At 37.7% G+C, this 25,288-nt stretch overlaps 1 protein-coding gene across 2 annotated transcripts; it reads right to left on the bottom strand.

Annotated features, from left to right (window-relative positions):
• Window positions 1-385: 385 nt before the first annotated feature.
• Window positions 386-10,846, bottom strand: gpr139 (G protein-coupled receptor 139). 2 transcript variants are annotated; one of them, XM_067371730.1, is made up of 3 exons: window positions 10,714-10,846; window positions 3,194-3,196; window positions 386-1,353 (listed from the first exon to the last, which is right to left on the bottom strand). In XM_067371730.1, exons 1-3 carry the CDS (start codon window positions 10,835-10,837, stop codon window positions 386-388), a joined length of 1,095 nt encoding a protein of 364 aa, XP_067227831.1. In that variant the 5' UTR covers window positions 10,838-10,846. The 2 variants fall into 2 exon arrangements, with proteins under 2 accessions (XP_067227831.1, XP_067227824.1); XM_067371723.1 differs by lacking the exon at window positions 3,194-3,196 and having other exon boundaries at window positions 10,714-10,837.
• Between the last annotated feature and the right edge of the window lie 14,442 nt (window positions 10,847-25,288).

The following is a 25,288-nucleotide window of genomic DNA, read 5'->3' on the forward strand; positions in this document are numbered from 1 at the left end:
TAGCTATATCGCCCATCCCTACTAGAGACAAACTCTTTTAATCACATCAATATATTGGTTTAATTGGACAGTCCTCTCCTAGAACTCAAGCAAGCCTTTCATGATTTCTCTTGACTTCGGGATCAAGTCTTTTTTTGCATTAATATCCTGAAATGCATTGGCATGTTATCGCTTAATGACCGCTCCTGCTTGATTTTTTTTCCAGAGAAAGAACCACATTTTGGCCGCAAGATGTCTCTGAACCTGACACTGCATCTCTTATAGAGGCACTTCCTAATAAACCGATCGCCACCTTCTGATCGTCACTAGTCGGGAAGTACTTTTCCCAAGCTCGCCTGGCTCAGTAGCCAGCGTTATATTGGTACGGCATCACTCGAGTTGGCGATCAGGAAGATATGCAGACTGGTTTGCCGTTCTTGTCGTATTGGTACACCAGCATCTTGATGCAGTGGGAGTTGGCTGGTGAGATCCACGGACTGCTGGTGATGGAGAAGTTGTGACTGGCATAAAAAGGCGGTGGTTGCTTCCTGCATCGGAATAAGGCCTTTAGCACCGTGCCAGCCATCCTGCGAAAGCGCTTGCTGATGAAGCAGTAGAGGAAGAAGTTGACGCCGGTGTTGAGCAGCGCAAGCATGTTCGCCACATCCGTGACTAAGTGCAGCAATCTGGCGGGGCCAGGCATCGCCGGCTGTGCCGTGTAAAGGTGGTAAAGGATCATAAGGGTACGCGGCGCCCACAGCACAGCGAACACTGAGGTGATTGCCAGCAGGATGGCCGTGGTCTTTCCAGTTGAGTACCCTCGAAGACGGAAGCAGCTACGGCGGCAGCGGAGCTTGCGTACGATGATGGCATTGAGCGAGAAGAAAACCGAGCAGGGGAGCAGATAAACGGTGGCACAGTGGACCCATACCAATACGTGCTGTCCTGCGCTGCTGCTGCGGCCGCCGTTGCTCGCTCCCGGCATCCCGTGCCACAGTTCCGGCCACCAGTAATACGGGACGCTGGAGATCAGGCAGCCAACGTACACTGCCAAGATCACTTTGCGAGTTCGGGCTGGGTAGGATACGGTGTGGTACCGCAGTGGATGGCAAACGGCGATGTAGCGATCCACGGTCAGGGGCACTGTGATCCAGATGGAGGTGTGGATGGAGGAGAACTCCAGAACCTGCACGGCTTTGTTGAGCGAGTGGGGCAGCGGTGCTCCGAGAATGAAGTCCTCCAAAAGGAAGTCCACAAATACGATCAACAGCAGGACCAGGATGTCGGCTACGGCCAGGGCCAGTAGGTAGTTATAGGAAGATTTCTGTCGTCGCAGCACCAGCTGAGAAAGGATGATCACTGTGAGGATGTTTGCTGTGGAACGTGAGAAGAAATGAACAGAGATGGTGAGAAGAGAGAGGAAGGGGTGGGTGAGAATGTGTTATAGTCAGTCTTGCAAGATTATGACACATACAAAAGGAGAGAAAATGCTTCTTTATTAAACCTACGAGTGTAAGAATGAATCACACAATATTGCATTGGAATTGAAGCACCTCAAATAGATACAAAATGTAGGTCTTTCCTATTTACTGCACACAGTCACAATAATGCATGCAAAGCATGTGACTGACATCACGCATACACTCAGCTTAATATGCATGCATTCACATGCACATGCATATTCCCAACTTCTTAGCCTGCTCGCCTGAAGTTATGGTTGATTGCTCTTCGGCTGGATATCAACACACGCATTAATGTACTAAAGTTGTTCCACATCCAACTGAGGTATGTTAACAAGATCTTTGTATGTGTCCTTTTATTTGTAAAGCAGCCCTTACAAACAGTAACAAAATAAAATGAAGTTTTGATGTAATAAAACCATGTTTTTTAGTGGTTTACTTCCAATTGTATAACAACTGTTGTACTACAGACAACATGTTTAAACTACACCAGAGTGCATACACACTAAATGCACAGGATGCCATGCGTGCGCCCGAGGCAGTTGGACATAGTGGTGTATTAGAGGTAAAAATTATATAAATACTTTTCGGTTTCTCACACAAACTGATCGTTTTGTGTCTTAGAACATCAATGTGTCGTCAAGAGCCGCAGGGTTTCATTTGGATTTGTCTGTGCGTGTTTTTTCTTTTACTGTCATAGATTTTGTAACCATTGACATGCATTATACGACTGACAAACAGCAACGGTTGGAATTAAAAATCATCATTTGTGTTCTACCGAAGAAACAAAGTCAACTACATCTTGGATGCCCTGAGGCTGGGGGTAATCAGATAAAACTAATTTTCATTTTGGGGTGAACTATCCCTTTAAGTCTTGCCAATCTAAATTATTATAGCACAAGAAGACGCGAAAGTGAACTCAATTCAATAGTGTGAGATGTTTTGTGCGTGCATACATCCGAAGCATGCGCCCTGAAAAAGCCTCTTCTCAGAGAGCGTGTGAATGCAGAATTGAGTTCTCTTTCACATCTTCTTGTGCTTGAGCAGACATATTCACACAAAATTACATTAAAAAATGCCGGTCTCATTGAGTATCCTGGTAAAGATAGTAAGTTATATCTTAAGTGAACATAAACAGTTGAGAAATAAAAAGCATGTGTAATAGTATATTGGATCTGTGCAGCCCTTAAAGTGACAGCAGCCTAATAAACCTGCTGCTGCTCAGTTAACTTGTCCTTAACAATATTTGAAATTTATATAAGTTAGGCTAGTAGTAAAATCCTTATTGTTGGGCCCTGAGAAGGCTAAAGAATGGTGGACAGAGAGACATCTACTATGACCTGCACCATCATGTATAAGTGTATCATTTAAATTTCCCCCATGGTTTGGAGGTAAAAAGGCAAACATAGCAATATCGAATCGCAAAACCTGTAGAATTGGAATTCTTAAAAACCACAATACATATTGTATCAGTTCCCAAGTATAATGATAGTATCGAATCAGGAGATAGGTGCCCCGTCCCAGCCCTAATAGTCACATGCATAAGTTCACACATGCAGTGCAATTCAGATACATTTGAACGCATGCATTCACATGCATGTTAAGATGCTTACATTAACAATCCTGTGCATGTATTCACACACATGCACATTCACATGTTCACACACGTACACACGTGCACACTCACACATACACATGGCAGCCATGTGCACATACACATTCACATGTAATACAAATACTTAAGAGATCTTGACCTTCTGAGACTTTGTCATTCAATTCGCCCCTCTTCTTTCTGCCTGCCTGTTTTCCTTCACAGCTTTCACCTCTGTCTCATTGTGACCTTCAATAAAACCTGAACATGCAGCAGCAACAAGTGCACAATTACAGCAAACACTGGTGCTTATGCAGTGCTCTGCGTCCAGGTCACAATGACCCAGGAAAAATGCCCAAGGGTACACAGACCCCTTAGCATCCACCCCTTCCTCTTCTAACCCTTTCACTACTCTGCTTTCACACTCAGGCAGCGTGATATGTACAAGCAGAAGAAATGACCACTGATTGTCATGACCTCTCACTGTGATAAAGGAACATGCACAGAGAAGTGCTGCCTTTGTTTGAGCCAAACAATTTAATACGTGGTAGGGGACGCATGGTGGATAAAGCCTCGTTACAAAAGACCCCAGGAAACATTCTGGGGTGTGTTAACCTATAAAGCAATCACCAGAAGTTGCAGCAAATTTCCTACCGTCGCCTCACTGTAGCCAATGGGCTGCTATATGGAAGGATATATTGGATGAAAACTTCAAAGTGTTTTGCACCCGTGGTGTGTCTCTGTCTGCCTGACAGTCATTCGGGCTGCTAATAAAGATGGAATTGGATTACATATGCCAGTCAGGAGTCTGGAGAATCGCACTTCACAGTTCCAGAACATCAGCTGATTACAAATTACAAAGACTCCAGCTTCAAACTCACACATCATCATTTGCATAAACACTTGCAATCTCAGGCACACAAACATCATTTTCAAGATGTATAGAAGTATGGAGAGACAGATAGAGATGGGTTAGATCGAAACCTTTGCATAGACTGTAATAATCAAGTTTTAAGAAAAGTTATTTTACCTTTCAAGCTGTCTATCTCTTTCACAGTTGAACTTGCACGATGCAGTCCTCAGAGCACTGTTCCCAGAGGAACATTTTATTGCTTATTTCGAGAATCAAAAGAGATTTTAGTTGAATTTATGTATATTTGGTCAGATGAAAAGCACTAGCATAGTACTGTTATCATTTTTGCAGTATAGAGTAAGAGTAGGCCTATATCTTTCCATTTGTCTTTCCATTTATATAGCGACTTTCCAATTCCCATGTGATGACTGAAGCTGTGATTCTGATCTCTTTTATTTTACCACACTGCTAAAAGTTAATACAGTTTACACAATCTTGATTACACATGCAGACTTACGTTTTTGGATAATTGCATTCCACTTTCTGAATTAAACGTATAATGAAGTCATGTGACAACAATGCAACGTATACAGAGTGCAACATTCGGGTTCCACAAGTAAAAACTTGAATTTTGAAAGATAACATTACCGAGCAAGGAGATTGATAATCCATGGTATTTGCTTGTGCTGAAGCCATCAGCCAGTATTATTTCAGCTTATTTTTAAAATAATCATGTTTAACACCAACCGGAAAGTTGAAAAAAGAATTAGCTGAATTTGGAACCGCATACTACTCTTACTAATTTTACAATATCAAAACTGGCAGCTCTTGAACTCTATCAAGGACACTATTTATAAACCTTAATTAAACAATTTATAATGAATTAAAAATGAATTTATACATGTATGATATTACGCTGTAGCCACATTGGACCAGCGGTTTGGAAAATGGATGGATGATTCAGATGTGGTGCCATCTTCTGGTTAGGTGCAGGAATTCATGTGGCGTGCGATTCTCACAGTGCATTATGGGTATTCTCTAGCCATTAAGCATACATCAGTTGTACACTTGTTATTGTGGGATTGAATGAGTGCACACTTTCAAATAAAATTTTTCTGATAATTTACTCACCCCCATGTCATCCAAGATGTCTTTCCTTCGTCAGTCGAAAAGAAATGAAGGTTTTTGATGGAAACATTCCAGGATTTTTCTCCTTAAAGTGCACTTCAATGGCCTCCAAACGGTTGAAGGTCAAAATGACAGTTTCAGTGCAGCTTCAAAGGGCTTTAAACGATACCAGACGAGGAATAAGAGTCTTATCTAGCGAAACCATCTGTCATTTTCTAAAAAATATAACTGTATATGCTTTATATAAACAAATGATCGCCTTCCAAGTGCTTCCGCCAAAACCTCACTTTTGTATTCTTCAAAAAATTTACACTGTATGTCCTACGCCTTCCCTATTCTACTTACGGAACGAACACAGCACCAGTTCCATTTTTTCCGTAAGTAGAATAGGGAAGGCGAGGACATACAGTATAAGCTTTCTGAAGATTACGAAAGTGCGGTTTTGGCAGAACCACTTGGAAGGTGATCATTTGTTTATAAAGCATATACATTTACATTTTTTTTTAGAAAATGACCGTTCCTTTCACTAGATAAGACCCTTATTCCTCGTCTGGTATCATTTAAAGCCCTTTGAAGCTGCACTGAAACTGTCATTTTGACCTTCAACCGTTTAGAGGCCATTGAAGTCCACTATAAGGAGAATAATCCTGGAACGTTTCCATCAAATACCTTAATTTATTTTCGACTGAAGAAAAAAGGACATGGACATCTTGGATGACATGAGGGTGAGTAAATTAGCAGGAAATATTTTCAAATATTTTATTTAAAAAATTAATCCTTTAAGGCTATGGATGGGGATTTTGGACAAAGCCTAAGTCTGTTCGACTTCTTGCAGCGCAGATCGATGGATGTATCATCGTGAATCGAAAGCATACCGAGCCATCTGCTCTCTAACTGCTCTCACGGTACTTTGATGTCTTTAATATATTATTACTGTCAGATGATTCTGCACAGCTTTATTGTGCAGAATCTATATTGTCTACATATTCCAGGCTACATGACCTTTATCTCTAATGTCTAGTGATGGCCCAGGATTGAGCTATAAAATGAATATGGATTTGGAGAATTTAATGAAACATGTTTGAGTTTAATTGAGTTGAGACTTCTTAGCAAATCTGAGCACAGTTGAGAGCTCTTCCGAAACATGGGGTGTTTTATAAAGAGAAAATCCTGAGATTCAAGAGACAAATGTCTCTTTTTGATGGCATTGCTTTCTAAAGAAACAATAGAGATCTCATTTTAGATTTGTCTTTCCTACAGGCTACACAAAACAAGCTTTCTAGTGTCAAACCCACTCTTTTTTTGTGGATCACTAACAGGATAATGAAGGTTATTTTTGTGTCTGAGTAGTTCAGTGACAACAGCCTGAACTCTATTATTGTGGAACTGTTTGATTTCCTCTTCACCTTGCTATTTATTGTTGTTGTTGTTTGTCATAGTAATTGATATTTTCTATGAAATTACTAATTTTACTAATTTTTCTCTCATGTGCATCTAATTCGTTTTTAAAATAAAATGTAATATTAGTGTTCATTTCATTCTGACAGTTTATTTCAGTAAGTCTTTAAGTTATAAGTCGTCTCTTTCAGACTGTGAATCAGTATGCCTTTGGCTGTGTGGATCAGTTTGTCTTGCAGACGTCGTATCTATGTGTGTTCATGTGTATCAGAGTGTCACTAAGACTGCAGTCAAAAATAAAATCCAGATTCACCAAATCCTGCTCTCAACTCCCAGTTTTACTTTCCTCATCCGCTTTATTCTTCCTTTTCATACTCCACTGTCCATTGTACCTTTGTTTGTGGATTTCGCTTTCACTGGATTAATCTCTCCAGATGCCCCACTGAGAATGTACTTTATTTAGACAAACAAAACGAATCCACCGTGGCCTGGAGGTTGTACATTTCCTGACATTTCCATTTAGCTGTGGTCAACATCGTAAGCATATTGATTTCACTTAACTCCTGTCTTTGTGCAGGTCTCTGTAGGGTCCAGAACAGGAGCAACCAATTGGCTCAGTTTGCTTTGAATCCACATGTATTTGTGTCAGAATGGAATAGTGTATTGCACTGCATTCTGCATGCTTTCCTTTCATGAAGTAGTATATGGTAGTAGGGCTGGGTATTGACACAAATTTCATGATTCGATTTCGATTCACAGGCTTGTGATTCGATTCAATGGCGATTATGGATACAAATTTTCTCAAGTAAAAAAAATCTCAAATGCTGCAAAGTATACATGGGAGTCACTTGGTACTACATTACTATACAATATTGAAGGTTAAAATGAACTGATTTGTACTTACACTCAATGAAGTTTTTATAATAATAAAGTTATAATACTAACTTTACAATCACATAATTATATTTCTATTATTTATATTATTATTTATTTAAATGGTGGCTGTCATAAAACTTTGATTTATTCAAACATACATTAAATATTGAAGAACATTAAAAATGATAATGCATATGTAATATGGTGCATATATTTAGTAAAATGCTCCTCTCTAGAGTTAATTTTTCTAGCTGACTAATGATTTTATGGTCACTGAATATGGTTTTCCTGAGGTAAATGTGACTTACATGATATTATAAGCTGTTTTATTGATGTCTTTTAGCGGTTAAAAACTGATTGATATATTACAAGGCATGATACGGATTTCAGTAAGTTATAGAGCTTCTTTTACCATACCTTCAGATGTTCATTCATATTTATTTTGCGCTGTAACTGGTATTAAAGTGGAGAAGACGATCAGTTCATCTGGCGCTTTGCTTGAACTGAACTGCTATGCAGTGATCATTAAACAGCGCAAAAACAGTATTTTTTTTTTTATTTCATAATAAAATGGACAGAATTTGAAATCTTAGACATTCATATAAAAAATAAAGCGCAAATCTTATTGCAATTTATTGGTTGCAAGGCACGCTATGGTCCGTTTATTCATCAACTGAAAGCAGGATAGACTAATCGATTCTTGTGATTTAAGAATCGTTATCGGTTCGTAAAAAATTAAATTTTTAAAAATTGAGAAATCAATATTTTTTTACCCAGCTCTATATGGTAGCATATACACAGTATTCAGCAGGCATTTGCATTGTTGTCACATGACCTTACAATGTTGAGTGTTTAATTCAACAAGTGACAACTTTTTTTTTTGTATTTTTAATATAATTTTGTTCCAATTTTCTCAACTTTTGTCTGTTCAAATAAATAATCAGTCTGTAATAAAGAATCTGTGCAAAATATTCATATTATATACTGCAAAAACTCAAAAGACCCAACTGCATTGCCGATGAGATCTCTTTCATATCTCATTTAGCTCAGATTTGACAAGATAAAAAACTCTCAGGTTTCCTGACTTTCTGATGGTCCTGCCATGAACACGAAAATGCTCACAAACACTTTCCTCACACAGGCGGTGAGCTCTCAGAGAGCCCCGGATCATTTACCTAAATTGAAAATCATTGGCTCCACCTCTTAAGTGGCAAATAACACCACCAGGGTAATGTACAGCCGGCAAGAGGATCGTTATGGCGGATCTGTGACCTTCCAGCAGATGTAATATTATAGTGACTTTCTGGATAAAAACCCTTCATCTTTAATAGAAATCACCAAAACACATAAATCAAACAAGCCTTCAGTGCAAGAAGGCAATGAAATAAGACCAACCTCTTCCAATTAGTGACCTTAATGAGCTTCACCTCCAGCGATCAATCGAACAGGCATGAGCTCATCTGAACCCACTCATATTTCTGTGGTTTCTACTATTTCTGGTTGATCAGTGAAAATGCAGTTGAGTGTATACAATGCTCTTCAAATTTTATTAAACTGTAAATTGCAGGTTTTTACAAGTTGCCTCTCAGTTCACAGCCATGCAGTTGAACTTTAAGTTATTTGAAGGAAATTATCATTATTATTTTCCCACGATTTATTATCTGGATTGTACTGTGATTTTCTTTTCTTTCTTTTTTTTTTTCTTTCTTTGCGTGGTTCAAGTAACCTGTCCCTGTTGGAAATTTAAATAGCTTCTAGAAAAACTGACAGATGAACACCTACTTATTTTGATGCTCTAAATAGTCAAGTCAAGTCACCTTTATTTATATAGCACTTTTTACAATGCAGATTGTGTCAAAGCAGCTTTACATTGATAACTGGTACATAATTTGGCTGCACAGCAGCTCTTAAATAATAGTGTCAGTGCAGGCAGATCAGAAGCACTGTTGAATAATGTCAATAATACTATTGAATATGCACAATTAATTTCACATAATTATTTTCATTTAGCATTTTTTAAGTATAGCATTTTGCTATACTTCATCTAGTTGTGTTAAACTACAATATTTCTTAATTAACTGATGATATACATGATATATTTGCATTTTTTAAGTTTAAGGGATTTGCAAAAGCAAAAATGTGATTAAAAATTATACATTTACTTCACTTTCCTTCAGATATTATTATATATTCATTGTTATATAAATGTTATTTGTTACTACTGTAAACATAACCTCACTCTTCACCTTCATCCTCTTTAATCACACCTGCTTTTAGTCATCCTCTCTCTCTCTTTCCATTCTCTTCCCATCCGTTCTTCATGCTTTTCTCACTTTTTGTGTACAATGCCTTTGAGAGGTTTCTCTTCTTCACCTCCATCTACCCCAAATCACTGCCAGGTGTGATGACTTTCACACAGTGTTGAATAAAGACTCAGATCTCATCTCATCACGCTTCTTGTTTGTCCCACAAACCCGTTGAAATTCAAGCTGCTATTTAGCAGTCGAGCAACAGGAAGACTGACTGGCTCCGAAAGCAAATGAAAATATTTGTGTAAACTGCTCAGGCTGAGTGCTTCGCTCAAGGGCACGGTGATTTATCTCAATCTGACAACGAATCATTCTGCTGAAACTGTGCCACACGCCATCCGACCTGAGAGAGATGCTTCGATTAAATTTGCAGCGCACCTGCAAATAATACCAATTGTCATAAATGAGAAATCAACCTCCAATTGTGGAGGGACAAAATGTAATTTTAGGGTGAATATTAAACGCCAGAGGCCAATTAATATGATGACTACTCAAGATGTCTGATGCATCATCTGTCTTGCTCCCCAGGTCATTCCAGTTAGAGCCGGATCTAATTTCATCATCTGTGGAATAACAGATATTTCTTGCCAATATATGATTATAAGCCCGTGGAAATTATGTGAGACTCTGAATTCTGTCCTGTCACCGATGACCTTTGGAAACACAGTTTTTTCACAGTTGCGTCTCACAAGGTTACGGAAAATTTTTTCAAGGATGTTACTAATCGAGATTAAGTGGGAACATTTTAAGAATATGCGCAAATGTAAAAATTAGGGACAACGCTCCCCCCTCATCCCAATGCTTTTTACAACTACACAGACAAAAGTGTACATAAAAGTATACATTGTGCTCTAGGCAGTCAACTATTGATTGGTTACAAATGTGAACTCTGGAGGGGATGCATTTCTCTCACCCCAGTGCAGTTCGCAAATACAGACATGCATAAAGCCATGCATTATGCACTAAATAATTCTAATACAAATCTGCATGAAGAACCTGTATTGATCACCCACAAATGTGAATATTGGGGGTCGATGCACTCCTCTCACACCAAGCATTTCATAAATACATGCATGAAAACATGCGTTGTGCACTATTAATCCTGAATTTTTTTCTTACCAGGCAGGCCGAGGCACAGCAAGGAACTGTAGTAAATGACTGGAAACTGTCCGAGAGGGCAACCGCGAGGACTCCAAGAACTGGAGTTGGTGGACAGTACGGTGAAGATGTGGCTGTGCTCCATGGCCTCTCTGCCCTCCTTCAAGCTCCAGAGAGGAGACGAACCACAGCCGAGCCGCAGGACACGCAGATGTAGAGCCGGCTGGCACGTGTGAGAGTCAGAGAATGACTGCAAGTGTGTGTGCGTGGCAGAGAGACACAGACGATGAGATGCGATGAAGCCAGCGATGTGATGGGAAGAGAGGCAGGGATGTGAGGAAGAGTGTGTGTGTGAGGAGAGGTGGCGGGAGAGAGAGAGAGAGAGGAGGTGTTGAGAGCTGGTGAGAATGAAATCTGGGGAGGCATGAACGCAAAAAGGGTGAAAATAAGTGACGAGAAAGGGGGTGGGGGGCGTGAAGGAGAAGAACATTGGGAGAGCGAGAGGCGTTAAGTGAGGAAGAGACGATTCGTGTCGACTGCACTGAGAGGTGATTTTTTGTGGTGACACACTCGTGCGGCTGAAGGGCGACCCAGAAGTAAATAAGAGCTGTAGCATGACTCGACTAGTTTGCACGTACAGTGCGTCCGTGGCACACACAGATGCTTAGCTATTTGGTATTTTGTGGAGTTGTGAATTTTGATGACATGTTGGGAAAATATTAAAGAATAATTATATATAATTATAATTGTTGGGGATGTTCCGATGCCATTTCTTTCCAGAACTTTTACAATAATGATTTTGCCAATACCGATTTCCGATACCTGAACCAAAAGAATATGAATCATATTAGATTATTTATTTTGTCTAGTAAATAAATGTTGCCTTCCTAGTCTTTTACTAGTCATATTCATGCTTATTTATGCTTGTTAAGAATATATTGTACGAGCTTCTTTTACTTTCACTGTTCATTTAATCGTTGCATTCTGTATTTTATTAAAGGGGTCATGACATGGATTTTTTTTTATGTCCTTTGAAGTTCACTTATAATATTAATAAAAGATTTTGCACACAACCCCCCCCCCCCACCCCCCCCAGCTGATTCAGCTGCTGTCAGATCCAATGCTGCTTCATCTTTTAACAAAAGTTTCTTTGTGAAATCTCCATTATACTGTACCTCTTTTGCAAAACAAAATGCTCCGAACAAACATATAATTCTCTAGCACGATTCGGGATGACTTAAACCATTAAAAAAAAAAACATCAAATAGTTCCTGGCGACAAGATAACATGACCCTAACCAACCACTTCTGGTCAGGAATAAAATGAGTGAACTATTCTACTTTATGATGCTGAAACTATATCACCTGATCATCTTTGTTTCTGGCATTTTTGCATCAAATTATGGGTTTTGGCAAACACTGTTACAAAAACCACAAACACACATAAAAGTCAAACTGTGCAACTAATGAAAAACTGATCACCATAATGTTATCCAAACATTTAAAAAAGAATTCAACTTCTAAACCTCTTTTAATTCTCAAAAAGAACTTCTGCTGAGATCTTGGGAGATTTATTGTCTTCTTTTATCTTCAGTTGATTTCAGGCTATGTGGCTTGTCACTTGTAGTTGTTGCGTTTAATTTTCTGAGAGTGCAAGCATGATGTTGAATCACTGTAACAGATTCAGTGCCATTACCATTGATTTTTGGATGAAATTTTAAAATTGTTTCAACATTAATTGCAGATGCAAAAGTAATGTTGATTTAATGCAGTTAACATTGACACATTAGCATTGATTAAATTCGGTTTGATGGTTGCTTGCCATCTGGGATCCTTCTAAATCTCTACAGAAATTAACAAATGAGCTGTTTAAATAGAACTCGTCAAAGCAATCGTTCCTTTACGCTTCTATTTACTCCTCTAATTGTCCTTTTGTCGGGAGACTCATTCGCGTAGAGCATGTCAGAAAATAAATGCACATCTGTATACTGTATCCAGTGAAGACAGTGTCAGTAGGTACATTTCCATCTAAAGTTGTGAATTTAACTTGTGCGCAAATTTGGAATATCACATAAAATATAAAACAACTCCATCCAGTGAGTCCAGAGAAAATCGGCACTTCCTGATAAACTGGCACTAAATATCACTAAGAAAATGGAAGTTAATGCAGTAGAAGCCACTATATATAATCATTTTCTTATATAGTAAAGTACTTGCGCCTCAGAGCGCGCAGATGAAACCCAATAAACGCGGTCTTATCTTATCTTGCATTCAGATGTCTGGTGTTTGTGAACACAATCGTGGGAAGCGCTTCTAGGAGAGAATTATACCGAACCACTTTGACGACAGACTTTGCTCAGGCATTTCAGAATGACCAATGTCTTTTTTGATGCGCATCAAGGAATTTATTTGCTAGAAGTGTTTCTATTGTAGTTTGCATGTTTTTGTATTGCATAAAAAACGTATCCGGCTCAGTTGAGCGCATAAAGTTTTTTATGTGCATTTTTAGAATTTATGCGCATTTTGGCTTTTCCGACCAGCGCTATTTTTATTTTATTTATTTTTCTGCAGTATCCAAAAATGCACATAAAAAAAGTGGATGGAAACATTGCTAGTGATTATAATGGCCTATTTGCTTTTGACACGACGTTCACATGTGTAGTGTAGGCAAATGTCAGCTTTTAAGCATCTGAATGCCAGTGGGCGGAGCCTATGGTGCGATAATGTATAACTATTCATCTTTGTCTTGCTCTGGAGACAGGCATGTGCAAATATATTTGCCCCCATGACCCCTTTGAATGGCAGAGCGCTGATTTGAGCTGTCCTAGTGCAGAGTTACAGTAATCACATGATCTTTTCCAGTAATAGTATTGACACTTTTTTGCTCACCGGCCACTGTGGCTAGTGGTTTTTCAAAGTTACTAGCCACTCATCATTTTTTTCTGGCCACAATTTTGACATTAATACCATGGAGAAAAACTGCTATATGATATTTTTAATATCTCTAATATAGATATATTTGGCAGCAGGTATATTAGGCTGCTGTCACTTTAAGGCCTGAAACACGGATCTATTATACCGTTACACAAACATTTTCTTTCTCAACTGTTTACGTTCACTTAAAACATAACTGACTGTGTTTAAGTGAATACTAACCAACACTGGTATTTTGACATTATTTTTTGTGTATTTGACTGTTTAAACGTAATAAGTAGTGAAAATTTATTCAATTTAGTACAAAGAGTCGGTTTTATGTGCATGCACTTTGGGTGTGAGCACAAAATCAATGGAATGAGTAAAATTAAATGAAATGTATATAAAATTCAACAATGAAATGTATATGAAATTCAATAAGTGACTAGTATGAGTGACTGTGTTACACGCCACTGCTGAAATCCACCTGTATATATATATATATATATATATATATATATATATATATATATATATATATATATATATATATATATATATATATATATATATTAGTATATACAGCATATATACTGCTTTTACGTTTGTGGACATATTTATTATTTGACTTTTTTGAAGTTTTTTTAGGACAGTATCTTACATTCTGAACAAAATGTGAGTGGTGCTGCATTAATAATGATAGGAAATATAAAGAATATGAAGAATAAGAAAAGGAGATAAAGAAAAGAATAAGAATTAAAAGGTTTAAAACCAACATAAATAAACAACCTTGGTGCAGCAAAACTCTAATTGTGAACTCAAAGCAACAACACAGTACATTCATTTCCTAACATTAATTTTGCATAAATAATCTTTTAGATACTAATCAAATGCAGCACTGATTATATGACATTGATGGAAAGCACATGCTCTCGATTGCTGTGGGTCACAGAGTGCATTTCTTCGGCACCTGTTTACTTTGCATACTTGATCAGTCATATGTGTGATGTGGAAGGGAAAAGGCTGATTTTCTCCATGTCATCCTTCTCATAAAGTCATTTTCCTGGAGCCCAGTAAATGAGTGTGAAGTGATAGAGAGAACACGGGCCGTTTAATAAAATATAGCTCAGTGACTCGCATTGATTACCACGAGCGACAGAATGGCAGGTCTTTTCTCATGTTCACATACAGGCCTGAGGCTAAATGGAGCAAACACTACTCTACACTCAATTAACTACTTTACTGATACTCATTGCTTCTTAGACTGCAGAGCAGATCTTTAAAAACAATAATAACTGGTATGAATTTATTTTTTAATATTGATTTGAATATGAATCACTAGATAAGACTTTATTGGATCACTCCAACAAAGCTTTACTATTATGGCACAAGTTCATTTCAGAGAGACATAGAAAGAGATTCCATCTCTAACAGCATTATCCATCAGCTCGGCTCTAAGCGATAGACTGTATTAATAATAAATCACAAGCTTTAATAGCAGCCCGGTATGCATAACTGTTAAATTAGATGTTTGATTTTGGTAAAGGGGTGAAGGAGTTCACACATGCCTTTTCATTTGTCTGCTGTCGCTCTCTCGCTTGTGTTCACCCTTATAAGAAAAAGAGCTGTGAGTTGAAAAAGTCCAATAAAGAATAAATTAGAATTCCTGCATGTAAAAAATAACAAAAATGGGTGAATGCAGACAGTGAACAGAACAGCATCACACCTGATACTGTTAAAGTAGTGTGAAGATCAGCAGAGCGAAGACTTTCTCACTCAATATATCTGAGTAATCGCTCAAACACACACGTCTGAACCTGTCAGAATCCCAGAGTACTTGTGCTCTGCTCTGAAACCTAGTAAGCTGTCTATGTAGGCAGCATTTTAAGGCAATATAGGCATGCTGTTGAGACAAAAGTTGTGCCAATAATTTTAATTACACTGCAAATGCTCTTTTGGCCAAATAATAATGCAGCATCACATTTAATTTCATGTGCAATGAAATGCACTGCAACAACTTCAATGAAAATATAAATCCACGATGATCCAAGAGAAATATAATATTATTTAAAAATTATATTAGAAAGATAAATTAAAAACATATTTTTTTTACATATTTTGTTTTTTAACTATGCTTTTTGTCTGGTACATTATACAAAAAATCTGTGATTTTGGCACCCCCTTCATTTGCACCCCGAATCCAGGTGTTACATATGTTGCATGTCCTCTCTCTCTTGAGAGATATGCTCATCATGTTTTCAGTTGTCTCAGCTTGGAGGCGTTTGTATATTGAGCATATTTCAGATGACATTTTTAAATCATAATTTAGAATCACCAAAGACAGGCCTATTCTTAACAAGGCGGTGATTGAAACGTGCGCTTCTGCACACACCTAGCATTCGTCACGCCAATTACTCCAAACTGCAGACTGCAAAAAAAAAAAAAAAAAGATTTGTGATATAAAAATAAATAACGACCGATTTTTGTCAGCCGATCGATACCAAAGTCCCTTTCAAGGAAAGTCTGTTCACTCGGCGGCCATATTTGCAATGCCTCCGGCCAGCTATTCCAGGCATCCAAGACCAATTCCTATCTATTTGAATGGGGGAATTCTGAACTCTCAAAAACTGTTTGGCGAACTCACAATTAAATAACATATTTCAAATCAGCAACAAAATCTGACATGAACTGTCCCATAAGTGTTGTCACTTATGCTCAATTAGCATTAAAAAAGCTTATTTTTCAGGCATGAAGAGTCAACGCGCATGCGCGGTCCTAATCGCGAGTGTTCAGTTTCTATGGGAACCGGAGCCTCTAATGGCAGCTGTAGTGACGCAATGACTTTACCAATCAGCGATTGGCTCTTTTACTTAAAAGGCGGGATGTATTCCGCCATATTGCGAGTTTCTCCCATTCACAACTAATAGTATACTACATAACTACTCAGAGGAATATCATATAAAATTTATTCGATGATTCACTCATGTAGGCTAGACTTACAAAACATGGTAATGCCAAAATGCAACTGACCATTTGCAAAGACCTGCCGCGTTTAGTTACTGTTGCTATGTCCAACAAGCCATACCGATCTCTGGCCACACATCATGTTCTCACGCAGTGAAAAATACATCTCGGAGCAAAGAGGACACTGACAATGCGTCAAGTCTCACATTTCAAATTTTGTCATTTTTAAATAAATTTAAAAAAAATACCGTTTTGTGGCTCTTTAATGTGTCATAACAGATCGCTGTAGCATTTCAGTTCAGGCGGCTCGTGAACTGACCATCTCTTCCTACTAGTTCATTCATAGCATCAAATAAACATGAATTAACATCACAAGGAATGTTGTTTCAATCGCGGAAAGACATAAATACACACCATTTTTCAAGTTCAAGTCCATCTACGTTAATCTGCTAACTCACTTGACTGCTTTGTCGGACAAAATGGTGAATTTGGTGTTATGATTGGTTAGATCATTGCCACAGTTATTTTTAATATGATAAAACTACTTGACATTTCTTTTTACTATTATCATAAAAATATACATACACTGTGTGCAGAATTATTAGGCAAGTTGATTTTCTGATCATATTTTTTTTCCAAGCACATTTTACCAATTCCAATCCACATCAATCTTAATAACTACTATTAATATTGTTTTTAATCATTTATAAGTGATATATAATTGTTCATGAAGGCTGGAAATGAAAAGCCTTATATTCAGATGTGCAGAAATATTAGGCAGGTTTTCTTTTACAGGCAAAATGAACCAAAAAAGAGATTTAACTCAGTCTGAAAAGTCAAAAATGATTAAATACTCATGAGAAGGACGCAATACTAGAAATTGCAAAGTTAAATTATGACCAAGGGACAGCTAAATGCTCATTGGGTCAGCAGGGTCATACAAAAACAGCTGGAAAAGAAAAGACACATGTTAACTGCAAAATAATTAAGAATTAAGTGTGAAGTGTGAAACCATCAGGAACCCTTTAGTCTTCAGCACCACCATTTCCAGAATGGCAACCTACCTGGAGTCTCCAGAAGTGCAAGATGTCAGGATCTCAGAGACAGGTTAGTTAAAGAATCCTAAAAAATGACCCGCTCTTAATAAGAATCACAAGCTGAAGTGTTATAAAATACATGAAGACTGTTAAAAGCATAATGTTGCATCAGTTATGCTTTTTTTGTAATTTGAATATGGAAAGTGTAGGACGTAGCGAAGCGTTTTGAACTGCGAGAGGCATTACACTTTCTTCGTAACTTGAATACAGAAGGCGGTCTGGTGGAAGCTAGTTATTTTAATTTATAACTTGTTAAATATGGATATTTTTCTTACACAAGAGCCATCGCTTCGCTTCAGAAAGCCTTTACAAGTTCATTAAAAATGAACAGAGACTTTTGATTTCATGTTCCTCTTTCTACCACTAGGGCCATTTGGAATTCCTAATGGCACAAGAGGTGCTGATAGTGATCAAGGCCTGTAGGCCAAGATTTGTGTACATCGAGGGTCTGCTAATTGTCAAATATTTACTATGGCGAGGGGAATCTTACATTTGGGTTTCAGTCACAGGGTCAAGGAAGGAATAAAAGACTGTTGCTCTGTCTGTTATTTTCCTCTAGATCCCTTTCTTGGGGCATTCTTTCCTTGCCTCCACTTTTCTTTGTCTCCTCTTCTTGGGGACTTTGCTTTCCCTCACTTTTTTCTTTCACTTGCTACACTTTCTCTCTCACATTACTAGTAAACATTACTAGATATTGTCATTAAACCCTTTCAATTACAAATGTTGTGCTAGGTTTGATTCTGTATTAACTTGTAAGTGCTACCTATTGCTATACAATATATAGACACACTGTGACTATAGCAAAGCTCTCCCACATATTTTGGTATTCTAACGGCACTTATTTCCTTCGTTGGTATCCACCTTATTCCAATGCCCCATGACACTTTGCGTGAATTATGGGTATAACTTCTGTTAAGCTGTAAACAGTCAGTGAAAGGCTCGCTTTATGAACCCAATAATGCGTTTAAAAAAAATAAATAAATAAAAAAAAGGGGTATAATGAGATGCCATTTTTCTTCTCGCCCTTCAACCAACAAACATTAAAAGGACATTTAAAAGTGTAAAAGCATCAACAAGGTTCTTTCAACAGGCCATGAAAAGTGTGATTCTTTCCACAGCAATAACAGACGGGTTAAATATAACTATAGTGATATCTGTATTATGTAATATATATTCCTTAATAAAAAATGTTAATGAACTTCAGCACTGTGATTTCCTTCATTTTTATAGATAATACATTGTATTTACCTGTGAAAATAACCCTGGAAAGAGACGTGAGGTTTTGAGGAGAAAAATGAGAGATTCTTCGTGCATTCCAGTGAAATATTAATGGGATATATTGGAAATTATATCGGGAGAACAGACCACAAATGTGCAGTATATGTTGTCCTTTTTCATACTATTACAGCGGTATGCAAAGAGACAAAAGAAAATAATCACGATAGAAAGCAGCGACTGAAAAGAGCTCCATAGATATTCTTGTTATAACGTTACGTTACAATACCAAGCGTTACGTTTTTTTCGTGATGTGTAAAAAATAAAACATGAAAGAAACATTGACAGCTCATTCAGTCAAACTGACGGTTAAAGGGTTAGTTCACCCAAAAATGAAAATTCTGTCATTTATTACTTACCCTCATGACGTTCCACACCCGTAAGACCTTCATTAATCTTCGGAACACAAATTAAGACATTTTAATTCAAATCCGATGGCTCCGTGAGGCCTTCATAGGGAGCAATGTCATTTCTTCTGTCAAGATCCATAAAGGTACTAAAAACACACCTAAATCAGTTCATGTGCGTACAGTCGTTTAATATTAATATTATAAAGCGACGAGAATATTTTTGCTGCGCCAAAAAAAATCAAAATAACGACTTATTTAGTGATGGCTGGCTTCAAAACACTGCTTCAGAAAGCATCGGATCATAAATGAATCTGTGTATCGAATCTGCAGTTCGGAGCGCCAAAGTCACGTGATTTCAGCCGTTTCGCGGGTTTGAACCGCGATCCGATTCATGATCCGATACACTGATTCTTAACGCTTCGATGCTTCCTGAAGCAGTGTTTTGAAATCGGTCATCACTAAATAAGTCGTTATTTTGTTTTTTTTGGCGCACCAAAAATATTCTCGTCGGTTTATAATATTAATATTGAACAACTGTACTCACATGAACTGATTTAGGTGTGTTTTTAGTACCTTTATGGATCTTGACAGAGGAAGTGACATTACTCCCTATGAAGGCCTCACGGAGCCATCGGATTTGAACAAAAATGTCTTAATTTGTGTTCCGAAGATTAATGAAGGTCTTACGGGTGTGGAACGGCATGAGGGTGAGTAATTTATTACATAATTTTTGGGCGAACTAACCCTTTAAGCTTTATTTTTAGGTCAACCTTATGATTTGAAACGATTCATTTCAGTCTTTAAATTAAGTTCCCCAAACCGGAAGTGCAACCCATAATTCGAAACGCATTAGGCTAGACAGGAACAAGGTGGATAAGTAGGAGTGGGTAGTAATAGATGAGAAATGTACAATTTTACACCATCATACTGCTAATGTTTCTTCGGATAATGTCAAAACCACCCTTACAAAGCATCTGCCAAATGCATAGACATGAATCTAAATAATGAAGGGGTTCGAGCCCCTGCAGGACTACTTAAAGAAGAAATATAAATGGATAGATAATGATAACACAAGGAATTGATTTTTGCTTCACAGTCTGTGATGACCAGCATTATTGCGACTATTTATAATAAGTTGAGTGCATTGCCTGCATTTGTTGCGACTTTGTGTTCTTTGGTATCATTTTTCTTAACCATATTGTCATCATGACAGTGAACAGCACTGACATTTCAAAAGACACTTTTTTCAGACTTTTTTCTTAGCATCCACATGCTTGTGTCGGTGCATATTTAGGGATTTCCAAGGGCTGTTCCTGATTCACATATCAATTTCAAAAGCAGAACACCACATGAATATGCAGAGATAAATTAAGAGCTCTGTTTTGTTCAGACAATGTGTGGAGTCCGTGTGACGTGCACGATGAGCTTTGCACTTCAAACACTTTCCCATCTGCCTCTCTCATTAATACTATTCTTTGAAAAGCATCAAAAACCCAAAGAAAGGTTTGACGGCTTTTATTTCCCTTTATTAAACCTTCAGAAGTGTTTATTAAACCATTCATCTCCTCACATCTCCCTTTATTGCTAGTTAGTGCGTTATTAATGATTGTTTAATGTATTCTGTCTCTCTTGGGCTCTGTGCTGCTCGTCTCTCTCCCCGCAGCCTTGATCTGTCCGAGCTGTTGCTGAATAAACACAGTGTTTTAACACCCCATACAAAAACTGCTTAATCTGAGGATGCATCTACAAAACAACAAAGTCAAGCTGACATGTATTGAACCTGAGTGGAGGCCACTGTGAAACCTTCAAAGAGAGACTGAACCAAGTGCAGCTATTTGTGCATTTGACAGGGTTTTTCATATTTCATTTTACACTGTTTATTAATCCTGGAGATTCAGGTATCCCAAAACTGGACCACTGAAACAAATTTCCAGAGCGTATCCCTTCTTCACTCCAATTAACATGCATGAAATTTTCTGTGATTGTAGAAAGCTCATGAATGAACAACGAACAATGCAAGAGGTGTATAGTTTATGATTGGTCATTTGCTTCCAAACAACTGGCCATTACATTTTAACATGGCATCATTTCACACTATATACCCACTGTGTGGTTGGCATCGCAAAAGCAAGGGTTAAAAATTATGAGGATTAAAAGTGAAGTTTAAAAACAACAACAAGTTCGTATTTGTGAAACTTGAGAACATGTTAATGTAATGAAAATCTGTAAATCAGATCTCAGCAGCAGATATTATCTCTAAATCTACATTATCCCTTAATTACAAGCTGTATTTGCATTCATCTTTGACTAATATCTTTTACTTCTCTTCTATTTGCCATTGTTTTTCACATCAGATCATCCAGTTAAATGGTGTTCAGAGTGAAGCATTAAAGAGGTCAGCGCTGCAAGGTTATAGGAGCAGCTTTGTTTGCTTTTCAGCGCTCGCGTCTGATTATATCTGATTTTCTAACCCTTAAGCTGATCTCTTTTTGGATGGTCAGATTGCCTCAGAATGAATTGGCTGGATGATTTACTACTACCTATTTCTAGTCAGTAGCAGGTGTAATTAGGAGGAGGAACATTAACATTCTTGGAGAGCATTTAATTAGACAAAAATTTAGACAAGCCCTTGAGTGCAGGATGATTCATCAATATTTTTGTTCAATTTTCCAGGAAGAGAAAAATTAAAATCTGCTTGTCATATTTTAGAGTGCATAGCATATAGCGAGATTCACTAATATACACTGACAGGGTGAATGTGATTTCACCAAGTACAACATGCTCCTGTGTCAACATCTTTGTTGATCCTGGAACAACATTTGAAAGTGAAAGTGACATGTGAAAGCCATGGTAACCCATACTCAGATTTTGTCATTTGCATTTAACCCATCCAAGTTAGTGCACACACATGTGGCACCAGCCTGACACTCTAACAATTAGGCCACGTACAATTAGGTTTTCAACCAATTATGTTTCATACAACCAGTTAGATCTGAGGGTTTACATGTCCTTCAAATATCAAGTTTAGGCTTACAACCAGGGTTAGGTGCTTCTACACTGATGTAATTTGCCTATTATTTCCCAGATATAAGGGATACGTTATGGGTTAGGGTTAGGTTTACATTTAAAGGGTTAGTTCACCCAAAAATGAAAATAATGTCATTTATTACTCACCCTCATGTCTTTAGGGTTAGGGTTAGGGTTACACCTGTAAGACCTTCATTCATCTTCGGAACACAAATTAAGATATTTTTGACGAAATTCGATGGCTTCATGAGGCCTGCAAAGGGGGCAATGACATTTCCTCTCTCAAGATCCATTAATGTGCTAAAAACATATTTAAATCAGTTCATGTGAGTACAGTGGTTCAATATTAATATTATAAAGCGCAGAGAATATTTTTGGTGCGCCAAAAAAAAACAAAATAATGACTTATATAGTGATGGCTGATTTCAAAACACTGCTTCAGGAAGCTTCGGAGCGTTATGAATCTTTTCTCTCGAATCATGATTCGGATTGCATGTCAAACTGCCAAACTGCTGAAATCACATGATTTTGGCGCTACGAACCGCTGATTCGACACGCTGATTCATAACGCTCTGGAGCTTCCTGAAGCAGTGTTTTGAAATCAGCCATCACTATATAAGTCATTATTTTGTTTTGTTTTTTGGCGCACCAAAAATATTCTCGTCACTTTATAATATTGATATTGAACCACTGTACTCACATGAACTGATTTAAATATGTTTTTAGTACCTTTATGGATCTTGAGAGAGGAAATGTCATTGCTGGCTATAGAGGCCTCACAGAGCCATCGGATTTCAACAAAGATATCTTAATTTGCATTTTGAGCCTTTTTGGGATGGCACCATAAGGCGCCGTTCACTTGCAGAATGCAAGCTCCTGGAGGGCACATAAGTCTGAAGTAGTGAGTTGAGGTATGGGGTGCAGAGCCAGTGGCAAACATCAGCGCCTGGAATTTGATGCTAGCTGCAATTTTCAACCAGTGCAAATTGATGAAGAGAGGCGTGACATGTGCTCTTTTCGGCTCATTAAAGACCACTCTTGCTAAAAAAGCATTACAGTAGTGCAGTCTGGATAGAACAAGAGCTTGGACAAGGAGTTGTGTATGGGTAGGGATAGGGTTAGGAATGAAATATTGTTCCAGGATCAACAAAATATGTTGATCGAGAATATGTTGACTTTGCAAAGAAAGTTGACTTTGCCAGAAAACTCTCTCTCTCAAGTTTGATTTGAGGCCTTTACAGGAATTCAATGTTTAATATCTAGTGTTTGACCTTGTCATCTTTCGATCACTATTACTATTGCTTACACTCTAAAAAACACTGGGTTAAAAACAACCCAGATTGGGTTGTTTTCAATCCAAGGGCTGGGTAAATATAGGACAGAACACATATTGGGTTAATTTTACCCAGCAAATTGGGTTGTTTATTTAACCCAGCATAATGGGTTGATTTAACCCAGTAATGGCTTGATTCATTTTTAATATAATCCTAGCTTATTTTTTCTTTAACTTCATACATTAATTAAAGGTCCAGTTTTTCGTGTTTTTTTTGAAGCTTTGATTGTGTTTATAGTGTGCAATATAACATGTGTTCATGTTTCGCGTGTAAAAAAACACAGTATTTTTCACATAATTTACTTATCTGTATACCGCTGTTTCCACTGTCATAAAAACGGGCTGATGACTTCCTTGTTCTATGAAGTCCCTCCTTCAGAAATACGTAACGAGTTCTGATTGTGCCAGCGGTTCCTGTGTTGTGATTCGACAGTAGCTTAGTGTTCCTTGCCCGGAAAGGTCACGTCTCTTACCATAACGTGGAGATGCACGCACTCAGTGTTATTGTAAACATGTCTTTAATTTTACCCTATCAATTTCAGCCGGAATCAGACCCGGTGATTGGACTGCGGGATGAAAATAACAGCGTTTCGACGACATAGCGACAAACACACTCTACAAACGCAACTCTTGTGTATTCCTGTGGGCGGAGGTTTTAGTGACGTCATTAAAGAAGGAAGTAGAGGGATGTAGTCCAAACTGGCCGTTCGATGTAGGCGACTTCTGTTAAATAAAATATCTCGCTTGACATTGAACATTGAGCTTTAAAATTTTACAGATTTTATTTATACTCTAACAACAACATTACACACTAACTAAAGTTTGAAACATGGGATTACGAAGAACGGGACCTTTAATGTTTATGGATTAAATTTAATCCTCTAAACCTTTTTTAAATACTCCAGACAAGCACTGGTTTGCTCGATAATTCCTTTATTTTCAATCATATTTTATATATTATAGCATATTTTAAATCGTTTTTAATGCATATTGCCTACATTTAAGCTTGTTTAACAAATATTATAAGTAAAAATTAAACATTTAGAAGTAATTCAAGTGTAATTGACCAGTCTTTGTTGTCCTGTTTCAAACAGCGCTGGATCTCGTGCCGGAGATGGTTCGTGTTCAGTGGGGGAACTGCTAACTTTAGACCGCTGCCTGCATTTCACTCTGAAACCATTACTGGCTCCATAACCTTTCCATAAATAATCACTGTACAATTCTGAGAACATATTTTAACATCTAAATATTCATAATCTGTATCTTTTTGAATAAGATCATAAGATTTTATGGAAAGCATCAGGCGTACATTTCCATCACGCAAAAAGGCCGACACGACACTCGTTTAAGCGATTCACATCGAGCCCCTGTTATGTTGCTTTGCATAAAATTAAATGATATACAGATCATTAACGGATTTTTAGATAAAATAGAATGTACACAAACCTGTACATTACAGAAGACATGCACCAATTTGACGGAGCTGCACTGCTCTCTCGAAGATGATGCAAAAATCCAGTGATAAATAACTCAACCCATGGGTTGTTATGTCTGACCCAGGATCTGGGTAAAACAAAAACTACCCAAAACTGGGTTATTACATCTGACCCAGGAGCTGGGTAATGTAAAATCTACCCA

This window comes from Chanodichthys erythropterus, chromosome 3, assembly GCF_024489055.1.
Source record: "Chanodichthys erythropterus isolate Z2021 chromosome 3, ASM2448905v1, whole genome shotgun sequence".
In the NCBI taxonomy this organism is placed as follows: domain Eukaryota; kingdom Metazoa; phylum Chordata; class Actinopteri; order Cypriniformes; family Xenocyprididae; genus Chanodichthys; species Chanodichthys erythropterus.

Coding starts and splice junctions, on each gene's coding strand:
- gpr139 (XM_067371730.1), bottom strand. CDS start 10,837: ATGGAGCACAGCCACATCTTCACCGTACTGTCCACCAACTCCAGTTCT.